Raw genomic sequence first — 23,370 nt, 5'->3', positions numbered from 1 at the left:
ACGCCATATTTTACAAAATTTTTCGGTGGCCTCCCCCCCAGGCCGATTTTTTTTTTCGATGGCCCTCCCCCCGGCTCAAAATTTTTTTCCATGGCCCTCCCCCCAGGCCAAAATATTTTTCAATGGCCCTCCCCCCCAGTGCACCAGCCCTCCCCCCCCCCCGGTAAATATCGTACAGTCCCTAACAAGTACTACTAGTAAAACTTGTCAATGTTCTTTGCATATAGTTACATGTATTACTATTAAAGCACTAGAAGTAGTGTTTATATTATCAGGCAGCAACTTAAATTAATCTGCCTGTATTTCATCATTTCTGTCTTCCTCATTCAGGCTATACCAAACCTGGATTTTTCGTTGTCAAATGGTAGGAGGATATCATTAGCCTATGTGGTAAGTTTTGCTTACTTTCATATGGTTACATTTTCATAGAGAAAACTGAAGAGCTCAAATTATCTTTTAGCAGGTTGCGCATGTGTTAGTAACAAGTGACCGGGACATATAAACAAAGGGAAAGAAAAGCAAAAATATGAGAGAGAATATACATGTAAATAACTGATTTTGTGTGTGTAAAGGACCTGATTTTTAACAATATATAAAGGTAAAATGTGTTATTTTGTCTGTTATGATTTGGGACAGTGTTATGAGCCCACTGCAAACAGGTAGAAAAAATAGATCCACTTTTTTTTTAAATTTAATACCTAAGCACTACCTATATTTTTTATGCAAGAGTTGTGTTTTTCCCAGGATGCTTCAGTAGGAGTTCCGACAGTTGCCCAGGGCAACGCGTTCTCTCGGACGTTGAAGGTGTTCCCCGCAGAATGTCGTGAGCGAGGGACGACATACCGTGCTGGTTTACAGGCCCGCATCGCCTGGAGCGTGGACGGGGTCAACCAGGGGTCAGTGGAGAGCATGCTGGGAGAAATCCCCCTCATGGTCAAGGTCAGGAGGTCAAATTGTGAAAATTGCTTTTGGAGGTCAGGAGGTCAAATTGTGAAAATTGCTTTTGGAGGTCAGGAGGTCAAATTGTGAAGGTCAGGAGGTCAAATTGTGAAAATTACTTTTCAAGGTCAGGAGGTCAAATTGTGAAAATTACTTTTCAAGGTCAGGAGGTCAAATTTTGAAAAATTACTTTTCAATGTCAGGAGGTCAAATTGTGAAAAATTACTTTTCAAGGTCAGGAGGTCAATTAAATTGTGAAAATTACTTTTCAAGGTCAGGAGGTTAAATTGTGAATGACTTCATTACTTCTATGTTTTATCTGTTTGTATGGACAGGGTAAGTTGATGTGGCAGTATGTAGATGGGGGTAAGATTGACAAGCAGAATGACAGGTTAAAGTCTTTGAATCTGGCCAGGAGAAATTTGAGGATCGCAAACTTAAATATGGGAAGTCTGAAATCTCTGATGTCTGGTCTTCACTTAGATTAAACAAAACATATGTTGGATGTCTTAAAGATTTCTTTAAATATATGATGAACTTTCACATCTACATTAACCTTGGTTGACTTTTAATCCAAGTTACCACAAGCAATTCATGCTCTTCAACAAGACAACAAGAAATAAACTTCAAAATTCATCTGTCTTTGGTGTTTTACCTTGCCAGTTCTGACTTTAACTCCATTACTTTTTGTACTTCCAGTCTGCCCACTGTAATTTATCTAAACTAACTCCTGCAGAGCTCATCAAAAGACATGAGGAAGCTGAGGTAAGATTCACAATACATGTATATCATTCCTGGATCTTGTATTATAGAACATTGTCTTTTGTGTAAGCTATGTGGTCAATAGCTCCATCGAGAAGAGTACACATGCTCGCTTTATAACCAGGAGGTTGTGAGTTAAAGCTCCGGCCAGATCATTCCAAAGACTTTAAAAATAGTCAAGTACATATTGCTTTCTCTGCTTAGCACTCAACGTCTATGAGAAAGAGTGTGGAAAGGTCAAACACACAACACTACCATCGGGCTAGTCCCCTTGCACAACTGTGTGGCCCAAAGGCTACAGAAATGGAAATGGGCACCACCCCTATGCTCAGCATGGAGTAGAATGAAACTTTTTAGGTGGTCAATTTATTTGCCCTGGTTCATGTATTTAACTGTTCCATTTCTACAAATGTCCAATGATGAAGACACTTTAACATATTTCAATTTTTATTAATACTAATAAAAAGGTATAAAAAGAGGTAACAAACTAAACTGATTTTTAAAATTTATCTCTTCTGCAGGAAATGGGAGGGTACTTTATCAACAATGGCATTGAGAAGGTTGTGAGAATGCTGGTCATGCCAAGGAGGAATTATGTAAGCTTCTTAGACTGTTCTTCACCTTTCTTTTCAAAATTCTTTTCATTCACAAATGGATCTGCTGAATTTTTTCTACTGTACTAACTGTCAAGTGTCAGTATGTTGTTACTGTTTTCCTGTATGCATCAAGTTTACATCAGAGGCCTACAATTTACAAAGTTCCAAAGGACTAAAGAATAAAACTGCTGGAAAGAAGGGCTTTTGACATGTCATCTGTCTGATAGAATTCATGGTTTTAATAGCAGTAGTAACAATTATTTGCAATTGTGAGAAGTTCAAGATGATATAATTGTTACTTTACAACATTTTAGAGTGGCATTATTTTCTGTATTGTCCTCGTATGTGATTGTCCCTGTTTGTGGTTGTAGCCGATGGCCATTGTACGTCCTAGCTGGAAGGGACGAGGCAAACTGTACACAGAGTACGGAGTGTCCATGAGATGTGTTACCAAGGACCAGACAGCTGCAGTAAGTAACCAAGTACTGGAACTGTAAAGGGCTAAACTAAAGGCTCTTTGTATGTTTGTTTCGCATAACCGGTAAACTGCCTTTAGGCATAACATACCAGTTTTGTACATGTAAGTACAAGCTGCATAAGACCAGACTGTAAGGTTTGAACCACTCACACTGGGAAGGTCCCCTACTCTTTTCGATACCGGTAAGTGCAGTGGGTTCTTCAACGTGCGTGGGGTGTGGCTCTTGCAAACACGGGACTTCCATTTAACATCCTATCCGAGGGGCGTCCCTAACCAAAGCTAGGTACTCATTTCCTCATGAGTGATGTGAGGAAAGTCGTGTAAAGTGCCTTTCCCAAGGGTACAAGATTGGTGACATGGTAGGATTCAAACCCGCGACCTTTTGGTCCTGCAAAAGAACACTCTTGTGATAGGTTTCAGAAAAATATGAAAAGACTTTTGTGGAAAGTTACCTCAACAAATATGTAGTTAATTTGTAAATCTCTCTAGCTGTGAAAGTATTGAATGAACAGGGATTGTGCTTAAAGGTAAATTTTTGTAGTGCATGTACATAACCTGTCTATGTGAGGACATATTTTCTCTGTAACAAAGTTTTTTTTCTCCTGACAGACTATAGTTCTCCACTACCTGACCAACGGCACGGTGACCCTGTGTTTTGTCTACAAGAAGGAGCAGTTCTTTGTTCCGATTGTCATTATCCTGAAGGTTTGTACACTGAAAACACTCAAGCATTCACTGACAAAGACAGAAATATTTAAGTCCTTCCTTACACGGAGTTGAAAAATGTATAAAGGGTAGATAGTTAGCCTCTGCCAGGCTTCAGAAGCAGCTGAAAAGAGTGGAAATTTGCCAAATATACAAATAACATGCTGGGGGAGTTGGTCTGCTGAAGGAGTACATTTGCTGCTTCAGAATGTACTCCTTAGGTTAGCATAATGTAATTTCATCTTTACATGAATGCTATAAGTTCCTTGATACTATGTTCATGTCCCATTTCAGGCCCTGGTGGAAGCCTCAGACAAACACATCTATAGTGAGCTCATTAAGGGGAAAGAAGACAACTCTTTCTTTAAAGGGTAAGATGTTTTTTTTATATCTTTTTTGTTTCCTGGTACTGGCAAGAAGAAAACAATACATGTACTATGTATATCTGTCAATAGTTTCATCAGGCTGGTAATTCAATGGATACGGTAACAATCACCACCTGCTTCCTTCTGAAGGACAGTAGTACTGATTGGTTGTACTTCCCATCAGCATTGCTAGATGGAGCTGTAGTGAAGAGAATACAGTCCCAAACATGACTAAGCCTGTATCCCCCCTTCATTCCTTCATTGTGCTTACACTAGTGCAGTGTTCATAAAAGATTACACCTGTAAGAGTATAAGAAGGTACTTTATCTAACAGTTTTCACATCCAATGTTTTGGTGACCATCATTTACCTCCTACAAAAATCAGACAGTCTCCTACCAACCTGATGAAATTATTCATGGAATACCTGTCATTAGATAGCTTTTTAAACAATGTTTGAAATTAGATGTTCAAAGGTTAGGTGTAACAAGACATTCGGTATAATGTAGCCAGCTGCCGCTGTGCCGCATGCCTGCGAAGCTGGTGTGTTACGCCAAAGGGCAGTTATACCAGCTATACAGATACAGATACAGATGCCAGAACAGGTTTTATATAAGACCTTCCTTTTTGCCCAGATGTGTAGCGAGTATGCTGAGACAAGCCCAGAATGAAGGTCTGATGACCCAGGCTGGGATCCTGAAGTATATCGGAGAGAGATTCAGAGTAAAGCTACCTGTACCAGACTGGTACACAGATGAGGAGGTGGGGCAGTTTCTACTCAGGTCAGTTCTCAGTTTCGTTATTATTTATTACACATAGTTTGTTTTGTAATTACAGGACATATAATAAAGGGTTAATGCACTGCCCCGAGTTGTATATGGTGTCATAACTGCATGAGCAGCTGCCATAACCACCGAATAAACCACCGTGTGAGCGAAGCGAACGAGGTGGTTTATGAGGTGGTTATGGCAGCTGCCCATGCAGTTATGACACCATATACAACGAGGAAAAGGCAGTGCATTAAAATTATTATCATATAGCCTATCCAAACTGTCAATCAACACAATTCCTGTTTGAAATACAACAGCTTTAATATATATACATACATAAAAATACATTCAAATATATTATACGCTTTAAAACAAATATGGATAATTTCATTTAATGCAAATTGTAGTTTAAATGAAGCTAAACAAAAAAGTTTATTGGACAGAAAAATGCTACAAAGGTTTACAGAAAGAGTCGCATGCCCCTATACCCTATAACATAATGGTATCAGCCATAACACGACATGTGCTGTTATTCCGCCATAACACCACATGTGCTGTTATCGGGAAATAACAGCACGGGTATCCGGGCCTCTGATTGGTCCACGCCGTCCGGCTATATGATAATGAAAATTAAACTGTTCTTCAACTCAAAAAGAAATTAGCTCACTGGAATTTTCAACGAAATATCTTAGTATTCATTAGCTATCTGACCCAAGTGCTGTAGACAAGTGGTTTTTCCACATATAGCTGATGAAAACCAAGAGATTCAGTTAAAAAAGTTTATTATGTATGAGAAATGGCTGAATGGAAGATTTTACATCTATGCACTTTGTGATTACAGGAATAAAGGTGTTTGAATTTTAGGAATGATGTCATTTAGGGTACAAGACAAATTGTGTGTTATGTTTTTTGTTGTTTTCCTCTGCAGACAATGTGTATGCATCCACTTAGATTCAGACTTGGACAAGTTCAACACCCTTGTGTAAGTACATGTACATTTAGCTTATTTCCTGCATTGCAAAATTCCATCAAGTTCAATTTTTGCTTTTGGTATAAATTTAATAGTACATAGCTGACTAATATTAACAGAAATGTTGTCTTTGTCATGAAATTGTGTGAACTGCAGTGTCAGGATTTTTGTTTGTTTTTCTGTTTGTTTGTTTGTTTGTTTGTTTGTTTGTTTATTTGTTTTTCCTGTCAAAAGTGGAAAATCCAGATTTACCTCTGACCCTACCAGGACCTTACCACAGCCTACCGTAACCAAGGAGGTTTAAAAGACTTTAAACCTCCTTTCTGTAACTTGTAGAGTGTTTGCTTGTCTTGTACAATTTCTCATGACCTACATGTATGACCTGTAACCCTATGACCTGTGACCCCAGGTTGATGACCCAGAAGCTGTTTGCCCTTGCCAAGGGTGAATGTTCGATAGAGAACCAAGATTCTCCCATGATGCAGGAAATGTTACTAGCTGGTCATCTCTACCTCACCATTCTCAAGGTACATTTGTACATGGAGTATGAATTATATTTCCCACAGGTACAATATACAATGTATACAGCTCTTTTTTCAACAAGTTTCAATGGTACGCTATGGCCTTATAACCTGTCAATTAGTCTAGCCCATTGACACATGAGTGAATCTGTATGTTCTGTTCGTACCTACGTTGTATTTTCATGTATTATGTAAGGTCAGCACAATTCAGCGGTCCATAATTCTTCTTTTATGTACTGCTGCTATGCTGACCACTGTTTTGAATAAAGAATAAAGAACAACACAAGCCAAGACTCAAACTTCTGACCTTCTAGTCCAGTGGCAGAATCATTTACCTCTAGGCCATGTACACTTTTACTAGTGTTAGGCATATTGGAGGTATATTGTACGGTACTAAGAGGTGTATGGTGAATTACATGTAATGTTGTGCTTACTAACTTAGGACAAGTTGGAGCTGTGGCTGACTCAGTTGAGGTACGGAATCGACAAGCGGTCACAAGACAAGGGGCCGTCCTACAAACTAGACACAGGTGAGTGACAACAATAAAGTTCTGAGATAAAGAGAATATAGGGGCTCTTTAGAACACTTCAAACCTTCCACAAATGTTACTTCAATGTATGTACAAAATGTAACAAAGGTGATGTTTAGCTATCAGTTCTGTACTTTTAAGAGAGACCCACCTTGAACATGTTATAGGAATCACAATCTTCAACTTCTACTTTTAATTTTGCGTGTCACAATTTTTCAGATTGCACGTAAAATGTTTGCCGACATGCAATTTTGTATCGGTCCAGACTTGTGCAGACGGTGCAGAAACTATTTACGAATTGCGGAACAAAATTTTGACATTCTGCAGTATTTCTACCATGTACCAATGAAGAGCATTATTTCTCACACCTCTCCATTAATATACCTTAAATAAAACTACAGCAACTTAAGTTTTGGCCACACAGTCACTTAGCAAGCCTAGATAGAATAGAAACTAAGACCAAATACTAGAAAGGCCAACATTTGCTTCGGAGCAAATGTAATATTTCACTCCATCTCCCTCCCCATACAAAAATAGAAGATTCTGAATAAATCATACTGCAATCATACAAGGACAAGCTTTTTGAATCTCGACAGATATTTACAAAAATGGCACTTGGCCATTATCTCCCTTTTTTTTACAAAGATACAACGACAAGCACTTTAAATCTCGACAGCTTTACTTTACACTTATCTCAATTTCAAAGTTACATATTGCAGGTATCTAAATACTACTAATGACGAAATTGCAACTACTACTAACGGTAGCAAAATTTTCACGGTCTGAGAAACATGGACATGTTCACGGAACTATATATTCACGGTGGTGACAGTTGCAGGAAAAAGAAAGTCCAGGAATTATTTCCTAACTGTAAAGATAAGTTCACGGTACAGAGGTGACAGTGAAAACCGTGAACATTGACCTCCTGCTTGCGTTACGTTGCGGTACAGTGAAAAAAAATCGGGAATTACAGTAATCAATTTACAGAGTATGTTTGCTTAGTTTCCAGATGTTTTGTATGAATGTCGTAAACTTAGTTTTAAATTAACGAAAACCGATGCGCGCACAGATGCCATCCATACAATCAAATCAACATGGCCTTATTAACAATCACATAAACTATGAAGCCATACATTGAATAAGCTATACATATAATATGATTATCATAACCTTTATTTTTAAAATCATGCCAGTGAGCTAATTGCATGTACAGAGTGAAAGAAAGTAAAGTAAAGTAAAGCAGTAGAATTTCTGTACTAAGCTATGATAGTACTCCATATGATTCGTCCTCATCGTCATCATTCAATGTGGTCTATCTCTTGCTACTAGTGACTGGTAATACCTCTGTAGATTCTTCACACTGGCAGAGTACCGTACTCATTCTCTCTTGTCAGCTCCATACTTTTGTGACAACATCAAAGTGATTTTGGTTTGTATGTTGGAAAAATACAAAAGACTAACATTCTAAGTTATTGACATTCTTGAGTAAGACAATCAGTTTTTGAATGTTAAAAGCAAAACAACGAAAATAAAAAAAAATGTTGAAATTGTTAAAATGCAGAATTGTTAAAATCGTTAAAACTGATAAAATTGTTAAAACTGATAAAATTGTTAAAAATGTTAAAATTGCTAAAAATGTTAATATCCGATGCACTGGGGTTCGAACTCACAATTTCTGGGATTGCCGTCTGGCGCGTTACCAACCGAGCTAACTCGTTGCGATACACATCACTCACTGCATTGTATGTCATATAAAGTAAACAGCATGGCGGTATCGATCGCCTCAAGCCACCAAGACTTTCAACTATTAACTACGGGGTTTCCTTCTTTATCAGGTTTGCTTTTGAACCACCTTGATGTTACTTAACTATCAACCCGGCTAGCAGAAGCCGCCGGCTCCTTTGATATTACAGCCGCTCCCTGTCCAATCTTGTTTACACGCCGGGCGCAGGTCATTGACCTCCAACTTGCGTTGTTCCAACAGAGAAGAGCAAAATGTCTGGCTCCCGCAGAACGTACCGCACTCTCCCGCTGGACGTACCGCACTCTCCCGCAGAACGTATCGCACTCTCCCGGAGGACGTCTCTCACTCTCCCGAGGGAAGTCCCGCACAGCGTCCTGCACTCTCCCGCAGAACGTCCCTCGAAAATTGATGCGTATTTCGTGGCCTGTGCTGTACCTACCAAAACACTTGAGTTCATACTGTCAAAATGGAATGGCTTTGAACAGGTGTTAATTGAGTTAATCCAATCAAATCCAACAGCCAATCAGCAAGAAGAAAAGATTAGGCTGCGTCAGGTTCATGCTTGCATGCCCATATTTGGGCCCGCCCCCGAATTCCTTTCTTATTACGTCACGCGCGTACGCCCCACAGTACTTTCCTATGGGAACAGCTAAAAACGCAAATAAAACGATTGTAAAAGCTTGTATCAAAAAAAATAAAAAAACGCCTAGGGGTATTTACCCACTCTACCTTTATACGAAATTCCAGGTCGTTTGGCCCAAAAATGAAGGAATTGAATCAATTTAAAGAAATGGCAGGAGGAGAAGAAGAAGGAGGAGGAGAATCATCAGTAAAAACAGTATTTCCCTCCATACTTAAGTATGGAGTGAAATAATTACAAATGTTTTGTTGTTGCAGTTGAGATGATGAGTGCGATGAGACTGTGTAGTGACGTGACCAGAGGAATGGAACACTTCATGGCTACAGGATCCGTGGTGTCCAAGTCTAACCTGGGACTGATGCAGGTAAGACTGCACACCTAGTGACATTTCATGGTACTGCACACCTAGTGACATTTCATGGTACTGCAGGAGAAGTTCCAGTTTTGATATCTCATGTTCTAGACCTTCTATGGTCATGATTTATTAGTAGCAGGTTGCAGTCATACTCAGAAGGATGTGGTATTTGTGTGAGCCTCCCAGTGGAATTTCATGGAACTGCAGGCATTTTGCTAGAAGTCACCTAGTGACATTTCATGGTACTGCAGCAGAACTTCCAGTTTTGATATCTCATGTTCTAGACCTTCTATGGTCATGATTCATCAGTAGCAAATTGCAGTCACACTCAGGAAGATGTGGTATTTGAGTGGGCCTCCTAGTGGAATTTCGTGGAACTGCAGTCTTGTTTTTTGTCTGCTGAAATATGTCTGAAATCTTACTTTTGTTGTTTTGTTTCCTCAGACGGCAGGCCTGACTGTCGTGGCAGACAAGTTGAACTTCATGCGGTACCTGTCCCACTTCCGCTGCGTGCACCGTGGAGCGTTCTTCGCCGAGATGAGAACCACGTCCGTCAGGAAACTACTGCCAGAAGCATGGGGTGAGACTGTCGGGTACTCACTAACATAGAGTAGTGCATGGGTAGTGTTGTACAGCTGTAAAGGTCAATCAGTACCAAGGACAGCACTAAGATTGTGAACTGTAACAGTCGGGACAAGCATGGTCAGTGTGAAGGTCAATCAGTACCTAGGACAGCACCATTAGTGAACAGTAACAACAGAGACAAGTATTGTAAGTGTAAAGGTCAATCAGCACCAAGGACAGCACCATAAATGAACAGTAACAATAACGACAAGTGTTGTTTGAAGGTTAATCAGCACCAAGGACAGTACCATCAGTGAACAGTAACAATAGCGACAAGTGTTGTTAGTGTAAAGGTCAATCAGCACCAAGGACAGCACCATCAGTGAACAGTAACAACAGAGACAAGTGTTGTAAGTGTAAAGGTCAATCAGCACCAAGGACAGCACCATCAGTGAACAGTAACAACAGATACAAGTGTTGTAAGTGTAAAGGTCAATCAGCACCAAGGACAGCACCATCAGTGAACAGTAACCACAGAGACAAGTGTTGTAAGTGTAAAGGCCAATCAGCACCAATGACAGCACCACTGGTGAATAGTAACAGCAGCGACAAGTGTTGTTTGAAGGTCAGTGCCAAGGACAGCACCATCAGTGAACAGTATCAACAGAGACAAGTACTGTAAATGTAAAGGTCAATTAGCACCAAGGACAGTATAGAAAGTGTGAACGGAAACAGCAAGAGTGAATATTGTACATGTAAATGTCACACTATATCAAATCATTTAGTAATGTTAGATGCAAGAACGACTTGTCCATGAAATAGACACGTTCATTTTTACCCTTGTCAGTCATATCCAAAAATGCTGTATTAAAAGAAAGATAAGCTAATACACTTGTCTTCTACATGATTATAATGGCCTCAGAAAACAGTTTTTAAACATTATGGTTTTTCTTTTTGCTGTCTCATTACCCAGGGTTCCTGTGTCCTGTGCACACCCCTGACGGAGCTCCATGTGGGCTGCTCAATCACATGACTGCCAGTTGTGAGGTCAGAGGTCACCTTTTTTTTTTCAATCTAGACTTGTTTACTTGTATTTGTTTTGTACATTAGTTATCATTGTTGTGAAGCTACTTAAAAAATGTCTGTGTACATTTCTTAATTGAATGATGGAAAAGACCTGGATTCAGAGTAGGAATATTTTTTAGCCTCTGGAAGATTTATTTATTTATTTATCAAGATTTTCAGAGAAGAAACTGAGAGGAGTTCAGTAACAGGATGGAATCCTTTAACAAAGCTGACTCCTCCAAACAAATAAGAAATAATAAAAACATGAATATACAAAATATAAGAATAACAATAATAATAATGATAATAATAATAATGATAATGACGATAGTGGCTGAGAAATATAATGGATGAGTAAGTTCGTTAACAGTTAGACCAGGTACTAATATTGTAAACGTCGAAATGGGTGGACAGTAAATGTAGGTAGTGTTTGGATACGGCTTGTTTAAAACGTTTGACTGATGAATTTGGAGTTAACCTGAGGCGTCTGATTTCTGTTGGAAGGGCATTCCATATGTGAACAATTCGTAAGAAAAAAGAGTGCTTAAAAGTCGTAGTATGGCATTTTCTTGGAGTCAATTTGGCCAGATTATGTGCTCTCAAGTAGGGATGTGGAAAGATTAGGAAATTGTCAATATCTATGTCGTACAAACCTGAGAAACATTTGAAAATTAAAACTAAATCTAATATTTCGCGTCTGTATAAGTTAAAAGTGAGCAAGTAGACAGATGTATAATTTGTATGATTACATTTTAACAGAAACTTGTATTTGCCTTTTTTTCAAGAACTATAGCTAGCCTCATAGGTAAACTACAAACTACCAAACCAATCCAACACATTGTGAATACCCTAGATATCAGGCTAGCTTATAAAACTCTACTACTGGATAAATTACAGAGATTACTTCTGGAAGTCCAGAAGTAATATCTTCTCTAATTTATCCAGTAGTGAAGTTTGAAAATTGTCTATGACTCGTTTACTTGAATGTGTAACCTTCACTAATGTACAACACTAACATCTTTTTCATCATTTCCACACATTTTCAGGCCGTTACGTTGCAGCCTTCCACAGTTCACATTCCCAAGCTCCTTTGCTCCCTGGGTATGGCTCCCTTGGACAGCCCTCCACCGGCTCCCCCTAGTGAGTGTTATACAGTACTGCAGGATGGCAAAGTGGTGGGAAGGGTGGCAGCTAACATGGCACCTGACATGGCCAAGAAACTCAGGATGCTGAAGGTCACTAGAGAGGGGAAGGTCAGTAAATGTAGAATACATGAGTGCGCTGAAATGAAACATATCAGAGACTTATGCAATATGATTAAAATTTCTTGGCATGAAAGTTCATCTGAGTTGAAAATTAAACTACTCCAACTCAAAATGAACTTTGACCCAGTGCTGGATATATTTGACTTATCATAACTCCTTTCCCTCACAGTTTGTCATCTTGGATTTTGCAAAAAAATTATAATTATGTTTGATTGTCAATGCTACAAATACTGCATCATTTTGTCGATCTCCTATCTGTAAGCATGTTGGCAGAACGTACTGCACCTGAGCAAAACCCGTAATGTATTGTGCATACCACTTTGGCAGAATGTCTCATGTAAGGTCGTACTGGTGTATATAAGGTTAACATCCTGTCTGTAGTTTCAAAATGTTATGTTGGAAAAGATATCGTCTGCAACAGACAAAATTCTTATGCAATGTTGACTAAAGATCCAAAGAAAATTGTGAAAAATCAGGGTTTCGCTTAGGCGCAGTGCATTCTGCCAATGTGATCTATCTGTATATGTATAGCCCTTTGGCATAAGACAACAGCAAAATTATTTGGCTCCAGTTGAACACATTACCAGTATGTTGGATTTCCACCCCAGATCCCAGTGATGACAGAGATTGTGCTGGTGCCGAAGACAGGCAAGGCCAGCCAGTTCCCCGGCCTGTTCCTGTTCACCACGCCTGCACGCATGATGAGGCCTGTCAGAAACCTGTTCACAGGCACGGTCGAGATGATTGGATCATTTGAACAGGTCAGTTGAAAACAAAATTTTATTCACATTGCATTGGTAGCCAACTTGGCTGAATTACACAAAGTGTTATAGATTAAAAACTTTGAGAACACACGTTAAGTACAGAGCGACATAGACCATTGTACTTGGTTGTTCACAAATATTATGAACTTCAGGAATACACATTAAAAAGAATGGCATTGACGATTTGAGCAAGAAAAGTTACAGATATTGATGGGTCCGTAAAAAACGGAGGCGAACTATTTACAGATCTTGATTACTGAGGCTTATTGCCTGAAAGAGGAAGGATATTCTCAGTCTTTCAGTTCTAAATTTTGGTCTGGAGATGTTAGGGTTATTTCTTTTTTTTGAATTATTTCCTGTTAATGCGACCTGTTTTTTACACCCAATCTTTACATCTAACTGCAGTTGTTAAAAGCTATCTGGTGATGATGCCTCAACTATTCCACTCTATGATAGTTCTAGGAAAATAATGAGTTCTATTGAAATATACAAAAGACAAAACCAGTACCGGTACATTCAGTTAAAAGCATTTTGTCTTTAAAGGGGGAGTACAAAACATTTTTCCAGAAGAATAAGGGCATAAGAAACCAACACAGGCAGAAAAGAACAGTTGATACACTTGATTTGGGTGTCACACCGGTGTTTCTGCCCTGTCCTTCAGGTCTATATGAACATCTGTGTGAGACCAGAGGAGGCCCACCCCGGTGTGACGACTCACCAGGAGCTGAGGGAGACCTCCATCCTGAGTGTTGCCGCCAGTTTCACCCCCTTCTCCGACTTCAACCAGAGCCCACGGAACATGTACCAATGTCAGGTCTGTTGACTTGTATAGCTGTTATACTGTGTGTCAGGAAGTGTGTTTTAAAAACCAACATATTGAAAGTGTTGGTCAAAGTACATATCAGCATATGTTGGTGGTTATTGTACAAGGAACGTGACAAAAATGCAAGTCTCATTCTTGAGAAAGACAAATTAGGTCAAAACCAGCTGAATTCCATCTCAGCACTGTCATTGTCCCAAAGCTCTGAATGATGCAAGTCTTGCTGTATTGTTGTCTTCAGTTGCAGAAGTGCAATGTATTTTTTTGGGTGGCTGACCTGTTGATTTGTGCATCTGTTCAGGCAGAGTAGGTTGGCAGCATGTGGGGAGACAGATTGACAGGTAGAATGACAGGAGGTCAAAGATCTCCAGGAGCCTGTAGAAATTAGAGTTTGACATAGAGAAATTTAGGAAGCTAAGGATTGTCACAAGTCTGAAATCTCCAATTTTGGTTGACTCCTGAAACCATTTTCCTGTCCTCTAGATGGGTAAACAGACCATGGGGACCCCCCTCCATGCGTTTGGACACCGGACGGACAACAAGCTATACCGGATCCAGAACCCCCAGTCCCCCACGGTCCGACCGTACGCCTACGATCACTACCACATGGACGACTACCCACTGGGAACAAACGCCGTCGTCGCTGTCATTTCTTATACTGTGAGTAGCAGGATGTTGGGATTTTCTTCACGCAACCAGTACTTCTTTCACCTGACTTACATTTTACGTTTTTGAACTTCCCTCAGAGCTTCTGACTAGAGTACTGCTTTTTGCTGCTGCATGTGTTCTTGCCACAAAAACACCACCTACGTGTACATTGGCTACATATAGCAGCAAAAAGCAGAACTCCAGTCAGAAGCTCTGAGGAAGGTGTTTGATAGACACCGAAACACAAGCAAGGTGAGAGAATTGCTGGCTGTACCCAAGAAAATCTCAATCTCCTACATTCTACCAATGAGATTTTCTGACTGTTAATAGCAGTTGCTTTTGGGTAAGAACGTATTGTTTTGGGCGGCTGAGCTGTGAGTTTGTGTATCTGTTTGTCTGAACAGAGTGGCTTGACAGCATAGTGGGGGTTGGAGAAGATTGATTCTTGTTCAATGGTATTCCATTACATAAGAGCTTCCAAGGTAAATTTCAAACTCCAACAATAAACTTGACTTTGGACACATTTTTTAGGGATATGACATGGAGGATGCCATGATTCTTAACAAGTCGTCATTGGAGAGAGGATTTGGCCATGGCACCATCTACAAAACAGAGGTACGTCAATGTATTTGTACTCAATACAATCTACTCATTTCACAACTAAAAGGAGATCAGAAACATCTTTGAATAACGCAGGGAAATCGTTTATCAGAGTCATAATGGTGTGTAGAGCTCAATCATAGAATAAGCATCAGTTTTATCAAAACCATACCCTGTTGACTTACCACAAAGTAGCAGACTGTTGATTGGGATGTTGCTTTGTGAGAACTAGACTATGAAAAGCTTTTAACAATGCTGGTGAAACGAAACTTATTGTGCCTTTTGCTTTCATGTCCCAGATCATCAGTTTGAGGGACCTTGCTCAGAGTAACAGAGGCCCAGTAACTCTTGTGTTTGGTAAGTGACTACCGGTATTTATGTTAGAATATTTTCTCCTTGTTGTTCTGATGTGCAAGTAAGCTCTGTCATCTACTGCTAGTAGAGGTGTGCTTGGCTACTGTTATATGCACTATTTATTGTGCTACCACACATAGAAAGGGCTTTTTACTGTACCGCATCAGTGTAAAGGTCAATCAGCACCTAGGACAGCACACTAGTGTGAACAGTAATAGCAGGAACAGGCATTGTAAGTGTGATGGTCAAACAGCACCAAGGACAGCATAAATAGTGTGAACAGGACAGTAAGGACAGGCATTGTAAACATAAAGGCCAATTAGAACCAAGAACAGCACAATAGTGTGAACAGTAACAGCAGGAACATGTATTGTAAGTGTGAAGGTCAATCAGCACCAAGGACAGCACTCTAGTGTGAACAGTAACAATAGGGACAAGGGTAAAAAAAGGTAAAAATAGTACTAAGGACAGCACCAACAGTGAACAGTAACTGTAGGAACAAGCACTGTAAGTCTTAAGGCCAATCAGCACCAAGGACAGCACCAATAGTGTGAACAGTGTTACAGCAAACTGTGCTTTTGTGTGAATGTCATTATGAAGAAGACTGCTGTAACTTTTTATGGCACAGTAAAATTTGAGACAGCTGGAAAGGTTGATGTGTTTATGACTGGTCCATTGTTTGTGTTTTATACAGGATGTGCAGCAGGAGACAAAAGGGCCGAGGGCAGGCTTGATGATGATGGACTACCTCCCATTGGGTCCAAGCTGGAGTCAGGTGACCCATACTACAGGTAAGGCGACTTGATTTGCAAATGCAGTCAAACTTGCCCAAGCCACCACCTCTACAAGCTGGCCACCTGGCCATAGCCACTACTTTTTCTCGGTCAAGAACACAGTACCCATATAGGTTTGTATGATAAGAAAAAGCATCAAAAGTCTGCTGATAATAGTGTCTCAAAATCCAAGGCTCATGCTTCTTGTACATGTACATGTTTAATATACATGTATGTATCAGTCTGTATGAACTTTGAAATCTGCATCTCTATCTTGTCTTGTTGCCTTGCCTTTTTTTTTTTGTCTAAGAAGCCTCAGCGTTGTGAGTGGTCATCTTAGACAAGTTTGCCTGTAACAAGTTACCTGTTTCCAGTATTTTGATACCAGTATTTTGTAATATCTCTGGAATTCCTTCACAAACATGCCTGTCCTTTGTACCCAGCTATGTGGATAAGCAGACAGGCGAGGCCAGAGTGGTTTTCTACAAGAACCAGGAGAAGGCCATAGTGGACAACATCAAGGTCCTGGGCAATGACCAGGGAACGTCAGACCTAAACAAGGTTGCCATAGTCATGAGGATCAATGTAAGAACAACAGTTTCTGTTTCTTTCGTTATCGAGTTCAAGCTTGCGTGAATAGTTTCATCAGGTTGGTAATTCACTGAGTAAAGAGGCTGTTTTTACACAACCAAGTCTTTTATTCAGCCGACGTTTCGGTGACCGTCTGTCACCTTCCTCAGGGCAGTTCTGACTGGTTCACATTGCACTGCAGCACAGGTGCCGCTGCTATAGATGTATCCATATTGTACGTTTTGGAATGCATCTATAGCAGCGACACCTGTGCTGCAGTGCTATGTAAACCAGTCAGAATTGCGCTGATGAAGGTGACAGACGGTCACCGAAACGTCAGCTGAATAAAAGACTTGGTAGTGTAAAAAGAGTCTCTTTACTCAGAGTTCAAGCTTTGTTCCAACACAAAAGGTAAACTCACCATAAGTTTTCATTTTAATCTTTGTGTTGGAACAAAGCTTGAACTCTATAACTATGGATTCTACCAAAACAGATGAGTTTCTGTATCTGTATAGCTGGTATAACTGCCCTAGCTATATTACACAGAACGACCTGTTATACCCAATCTTATCTAACCTTCACCAACATATCTTATCTCTTTTGTTCAGAGAAATCCCATCATTGGTGACAAGTTCTCCAGTCGACATGGACAGAAGGGTGTGTGCAGTCAGCAGTGGCCGGTGGAGGACATGCCGTTCACAGAGGGGGGGCTGACTCCTGATATCATCTTCAACCCTCACGGCTTTCCTTCCAGAATGACAATAGGTATGGAGAGGTGTTTGTGTGTGTGTGCATGCGTTCGCCCACGTGCGTGTTCGATTGTGTGCATATACAAATGTATGTGTTCACAGAGGGGGGACTGACTCCTGATATCATCTTCAACCCACATGGCTTTCCTTCCAGAATGACAATAGGTGTGTGTGTGTGTGCGAGCGTGCGTGTGTGTATATGTTCACAGAGGGAGGGCTGACACCTGATATTACACATGTATCTTGAACCCTCATGGCTTTCCTTCCAGAATGACAATTGGTATGGAAAGGTGTGCATGTGTGTGTTTGCTTGTGTCTGTGCTTATATGTATATATCTTGAAGTGTGGCTTATATAGCAGAAGATGAAGATTGCATGTGTTGTACCCTGTACATTTCTCGTGCGATAAAGTTTCCTAGTGTGTATATGGTGTGTGTGAGTTAGAATGAGGGACTATGTAAGTGGATGCGTAAGAGAAGGTAGATAGAGGGAGAGAATTTCATCCATCCATTTATCATTTAAGAGAATTCCATCCATAAAACTTGTCACCAGTTAGCATTTCATACTGTTTCTTCATGTCACATTGTTACTTTAAAGTGAATTCTTTACTATAAAGCTGATACTTGGAAAAACGACTGGCTTAAGTTTAGTTCATAAAAAAGTATTATCCCGTACATCATGGATAGAACATATCCCGTCCCCTGTTCTGTGCAGGAATGATGATCGAGTCGATGGCAGGAAAGTCGGCGGCGCAGCACGGCCTGTGTCACGACGCCACTCCCTTCACCTTCTCTGAGGACAACTCAGCCATAGATTACTACGGCCGCATGCTGGTGGAAGGTACTGTAGACAGTACATTTTCTGGGGATGGGGTGGGTGGGGTGGGGGGTAAGTGATAAACAGTCAAACCTGCCAAGGTGACCACCTCTTCAAGGTGGCCACCTGTCCGTGGTGACCGCTTTTCTCGGTCCCAAAAATTTTTCCCATTGACAGAAGCATTAAGCAACCTGTCCAAGGTGACCACCTTGCCAACGCGGCCACGACCGCCCTGAGTTGGGTCCACTCAAGGCCCGATACCTGCCCATGGTGACCACATCATTTTCGATCATGTTGATTATTGATGATTAGCATGGAGAAACCAGCCAGTTTGCCATGACTGCTGGATTATGTTTTTGTACGATGTAAATTGTTCCATTAACCACCCTCCCCACATTCATTCACCCCAGAACTGAAGATGCTTACTGTGTTTGACATGAAAAAATCTCCACTTGGAAACCATTTACATGTATGTCTTAGTCATGTTGTGAGGCGACCCTCTTCAAGGAGACCACCTGTCCCTGGGTGGCCGGCTTGGACAAGTTTGACTGTATTTAGTCTTGACTTACCATAAAGTGGAGGGGAAAACAGAACAGGTTTATCTTCCCCAAATTCCAGAAATCTTGTCTAATGGGTACAATGTTAAACTTTCTTTTTAAGTCTAAGATAAACGAACATCTGTCTTTACAGTCCATTACGGTAACCCAGAACATGTGAGTGGCTCTTATGAGTCTTGTTTTGTGGTGACAATTGGAGTCAATAAAAACATTTTGTGTGTCTACAGCTGGATATAACTACTACGGCCATGAGAGGATGTACAGTGGGGTGACAGGACAGGAGTTTGAGGCTGATATCTTCATCGGAGTGGTGTACTACCAGAGACTCAGGCACATGGTGGCTGACAAGTTCCAGGTATAGTACATAACCATATGACCACACCAACATTATCTGTTAGGATGAAAAAAGAGGTATAGGCAACAGCAAAAATAAAGACGGGAGAATAACATTAGAGAATGGACAGGCATGACTCGAAGTGAAATGTTTAGAGGAACGGACAACCGAGAAGGGTGGAGAGAATTAGTTGTCAGATCATCTATGGTGCCCCAACAGTCGAACGATTTTGACTATAGTCCAGCAATAAATTACAGGAAATAGTGTTTCAGGGGGTCAAGATTTAAAAATTTTTTCTTCAGCACTTGACATGGTATGTCAAACAAAATCGAGATAACGGAAAAAAATTCAGGCAGGCAAAACACTCTCTTAGTCATATCTGTACACGTCTGGATACCAGTACTATATTCCAGAACAGGTGTTAAATGTCAGGTGTTCATAACTGTTTAACTTTCTCTCTAGTGGCGTCTGTGTGGTGTAGTGGATAGAGCATCCGACTGTCAAGCAGGGAGACCCAGGTTCAATCCCCAGGGTTGGACCCAGACATGTCCTGACATGCACCCAGACGTTGTGTCCTTGGGAAAGGCACTTTACACGTATTTCCCCCCTCAGTTAGAGGGATCCTGGGCCCTACTAGGGTTTGGGTTGGCGTTAGGAAGGGCATCCAGCTGTAAAAATCCTGCTCCAAAAAAAGACTTGATGTAAGCATGTCTAACCCCAGTTTTGGGGCAAAATGACATTAAAATTGGATTAACATTAAAAAAAACTGTCCTGCACAGGTGAGAACTACAGGTCCCATTGACATCGTGACCCACCAGCCAATCAAAGGCAGGAAGCGAGCCGGCGGGATCCGGTTTGGAGAGATGGAGCGAGACTCGCTCCTGGCTCACGGGACGACCTTCCTCCTACAGGACAGACTCTTCAACTGCTCCGACAAGTCAACGGTACGTGTGCTTTCTGTAGATAAACGATGGTGAAAAATGTTGGGTTTTATATTTGACCTTGACTCTTCACTTTCAACAAGAAGGGTATGTTTTCAGTTTTGCCATGGTGGAGTGACTGTGGTGTGGGTCTGTATGTATGTCAACAGCATAACTCAAGAAGCTGTGGATGGATCCTAATGATATTTTGTAGGTGAGTAGAGGTTGTGAAATGGAATGTCAAGATCGAAAATGGTTCACATGACGTTTTTCTACGGTACTGCAGCAGGCTTTGTATGTATGCACAACTCTAACTTGAGAAGCTGTGGATTGATTTTAAATTTTGTGTAGCAGTTGGGAAGGCCGCAAAAAGCCAAAATAATTCAGAAGTCTGAAAACTTTGATTTCTTGATGTAGTTATTAGTTCTTTCATCCTAATCTGGAATACCATGTGATGGTTTACTGTTGTGTTGTGTCCCACAGTGTCGAGTGTGTACCCAGTGTGGCAGTATCCTGTCCCCCCTGCTGGATAAACCGCCCAGTGAGCTGGCAGCCGTGTCTGTCCAGGCACGCAGGTGTTGGTACTGCAGTGTCTGCCAGAATTCAGACTTCATACAGGTAAACACACAACCTGTCTTCTAGCCAGCCTAAAACGTTTTTCCCCTCATCTCAATTTTGTTAACCGGTGCAATAGCTCAATTGGTAGAGTGCTCGCTTTGTAACCGGGAGGTCGTGAGTTCAAACCCTGGGTCATACCAAAGACGTTAAAAATGGTACACACTTCTTTCTCTGCTTAGCACTCAGCACATATGAGAAAAAGTGTGGGAAGGTCAAACACACAGCACCACCAGCGGACTAGCCCCCTGCTGTAGTGCCTTGCACAACTGTGTGTGGCCCATGGGCTACGAAATGGAGATGGGCACCACCCTACGCTCGGCATAAGAGCACGGGAGACCTTCTTCTTCTTCTTCCTTCTTCAATTTTGTTTGATGTAAGATCACATCAGCCTCCGAAGGCACTAGCCTGGCAATCCTAGATCCCCCAGAAAAGTTTTAAATCTTGATCCTCAGAAAAACCATTTCTTACATTTTGAGGGGCAAATTTTGCTAGTAAACTAAGCTTAGATTTCTTTTATCCATAAGTAACGTGAGGATCTAAGGTCTAAGGTGAGCATAAAGGGAACATCCCTTTTCAATACATAACCAAAAACACAAATGACATGATATTTTTAAATCTTGAGTATTTCCTGCATTTTGAGGGGCAAATTTTGCTGGTAGACTAAGCTTAGTTTAATAACATGTTGATTATTGTCTGTCAAAGATGGATAAGGCAAACGTTTTGTACATTACATTGTCTTAAGTCTGTGTTCTCTCTCCCACCACAGCTGATCTCCGTTCCTTACGTCTTCCGCTACCTGGTGGCGGAACTCGCAGCCATGAACATCAAGGTTACCATGGAAACCAAGTAACCAATGGCAGAACGTCTTAGTTACCATAGAAACTAAATAACCATTGATAAACATAGTCACAGCTTGTAGATAGGTACAAATAACATGGAAAGTAAAACAGCTCCACCTGTCATGTGTCTCATGTACTGCATTATCTATATTTCTAAGAGATAATGTATATTCAGCCTGTAAGGGATCGACTTTGAATTGATACTATTTTACTAAACTGTACAGACTGTAATAGATTGAACTATTGTTAACAGTCATAAGCTGATGCAATACAGATATTACTTGTACAAATCAGGCACGGAAGTGATGTTGATATGAAAGTTTTTTAAGCTTAGTTAAAGCTTAAAGTTCTAGTGTGCCATGAATTTCCAGCTTCACCTATCTGTTAGCCTAAGGTGTCAGAATGAAAGTGTGATGCAATACTTTTATAAATTAAAGCTAACTTAACTTCTAGAATAGTGTTGAGTGACTTGAGTCTTTGACCAGTTGGGAACCATTTTTGGATGATCTCTGCAAAACATGGTGGCTGCAGTACTTCTATTCTTCACTGGGTGGTGCTTTTGGAGCACCATGTCAGAAACATACATGTACAACTGCCTTCACACTAGGGCTGCGGACCGGTACATTGTACCGGTCCAATACCGTAAAAATCGTTTCGGTACAGGTCCAAAATACCGGATCATGAAGTAACGAGTATATACCGAAATAGCTAGTTTACACCATGTATATGACTAAAGATAGGTAAATCCTACACAAAGACGAAAAATTAGCACTGGAAAAGACGTAAACACCGTCGATTGATTTGAGATCCTCAGTCTCACGAGACATCGCTAGAGTGTGGCTGATCCGGGGTTGTGATAAAGATACTGACAAGGTTGTCAACACTTTATTATTGTTTCTGTGTCATGATTGAAAAAGTGAAGAACACGTGTTAATTTTTCAAATTGTTCAGGTACAGGTACAGGTCCGGACCTGTACCTAAACCTCTGTACCGGTACCTGTACCTGTACCTGATGTTACGTTTAGGTACGCAGCCCTACTTCACACAAACAACTTTACAGTCACTTGAAGCAGTACTCTTGTGAGGTGTGTAAACAATTAAAAGAGAATCTAAAAATTCTAATGGCAGTTTTGAAACTGTGCCAGGTAGTGGACAAAAATTGCACTACTTTGCTGTATGCTATCCCTATACTTATTTTTTATGGAAACTGTTAGAATTAAACCAAACTACACATGGCAGTGAACAATTTATCAACACTGAAGTGATATTAAATTTTTTGAGACATCATATTTCCAGGTTACCTGAGGAATTGCATTCATTCTGTCATTTCCTTAGGGTTCTGGTTTTAAGACAGAAATTTCAGACAGACGACAAGTTCGATTTCATCGATGTAACGTTACAATAATATTGAAGGTTTTATTAAACACTAAGGAATAAGAACAATACATTGGAGACTGTAAGGGTGCCTGAGAGAAATGACAAAAATCTAATTGAATGGATTTTAGAATAATTTTGTCCGGAGATGTCTTCAATGCAAATATGGTACCTGCATAATACAGAATCTCATAACTTTGTGGCTAAATTTTTCAAGACCAACGTTAACTTATAAAAAAACTCGTATTGTGCATTTATAAGCATTTTTTTGGTTGATAATAGCTACAAATTGAAAGATGTGAATACTTTTGTCAGGAGCTAGGTTTTGGTTCTGACAATAAGTTATTAAAAGTTTACATGAGTTACAT

The 23,370-nt window shown here is 40.5% G+C and overlaps 1 protein-coding gene across 1 annotated transcript in view; it reads left to right on the top strand.

The window, feature by feature from the left end:
- LOC109478696 (DNA-directed RNA polymerase I subunit RPA2-like) overlaps positions 1–22,220 on the top strand; it is a 25,527-nt gene extending 3,307 nt beyond the window's left edge. Inside the window, exons 3-30 of the mRNA XM_019780392.1 lie at positions 331–390; positions 745–939; positions 1,639–1,704; positions 2,223–2,297; positions 2,669–2,767; positions 3,385–3,480; positions 3,775–3,851; positions 4,479–4,625; positions 5,542–5,595; positions 5,993–6,110; positions 6,547–6,634; positions 9,276–9,382; positions 9,818–9,953; positions 10,911–10,984; positions 12,049–12,255; positions 12,876–13,028; positions 13,693–13,845; positions 14,335–14,511; positions 15,031–15,114; positions 15,399–15,456; positions 16,148–16,244; positions 16,670–16,811; positions 17,405–17,561; positions 18,259–18,384; positions 19,145–19,272; positions 20,031–20,195; positions 20,655–20,789; positions 21,556–22,220. Coding sequence (XP_019635951.1) covers positions 331–390; positions 745–939; positions 1,639–1,704; positions 2,223–2,297; positions 2,669–2,767; positions 3,385–3,480; positions 3,775–3,851; positions 4,479–4,625; positions 5,542–5,595; positions 5,993–6,110; positions 6,547–6,634; positions 9,276–9,382; positions 9,818–9,953; positions 10,911–10,984; positions 12,049–12,255; positions 12,876–13,028; positions 13,693–13,845; positions 14,335–14,511; positions 15,031–15,114; positions 15,399–15,456; positions 16,148–16,244; positions 16,670–16,811; positions 17,405–17,561; positions 18,259–18,384; positions 19,145–19,272; positions 20,031–20,195; positions 20,655–20,789; positions 21,556–21,639 — 3,258 coding nt within the window. The 3' untranslated portion in view covers positions 21,640–22,220. The remainder of the gene's footprint in view (positions 1–330; positions 391–744; positions 940–1,638; positions 1,705–2,222; positions 2,298–2,668; positions 2,768–3,384; positions 3,481–3,774; positions 3,852–4,478; positions 4,626–5,541; positions 5,596–5,992; positions 6,111–6,546; positions 6,635–9,275; positions 9,383–9,817; positions 9,954–10,910; positions 10,985–12,048; positions 12,256–12,875; positions 13,029–13,692; positions 13,846–14,334; positions 14,512–15,030; positions 15,115–15,398; positions 15,457–16,147; positions 16,245–16,669; positions 16,812–17,404; positions 17,562–18,258; positions 18,385–19,144; positions 19,273–20,030; positions 20,196–20,654; positions 20,790–21,555) is intronic.
- The last annotated feature ends 1,150 nt before the right edge of the window (positions 22,221–23,370 follow it).

The sequence above is a fragment of the Branchiostoma belcheri genome, unplaced genomic scaffold, assembly GCF_001625305.1.
Source record: "Branchiostoma belcheri isolate BF01 breed outbred unplaced genomic scaffold, Haploidv18h27 scaffold45, whole genome shotgun sequence".
NCBI classification, from domain to species: domain Eukaryota; kingdom Metazoa; phylum Chordata; class Leptocardii; order Amphioxiformes; family Branchiostomatidae; genus Branchiostoma; species Branchiostoma belcheri.
This window is presented reverse-complemented; position numbering and strand designations above follow the sequence as displayed.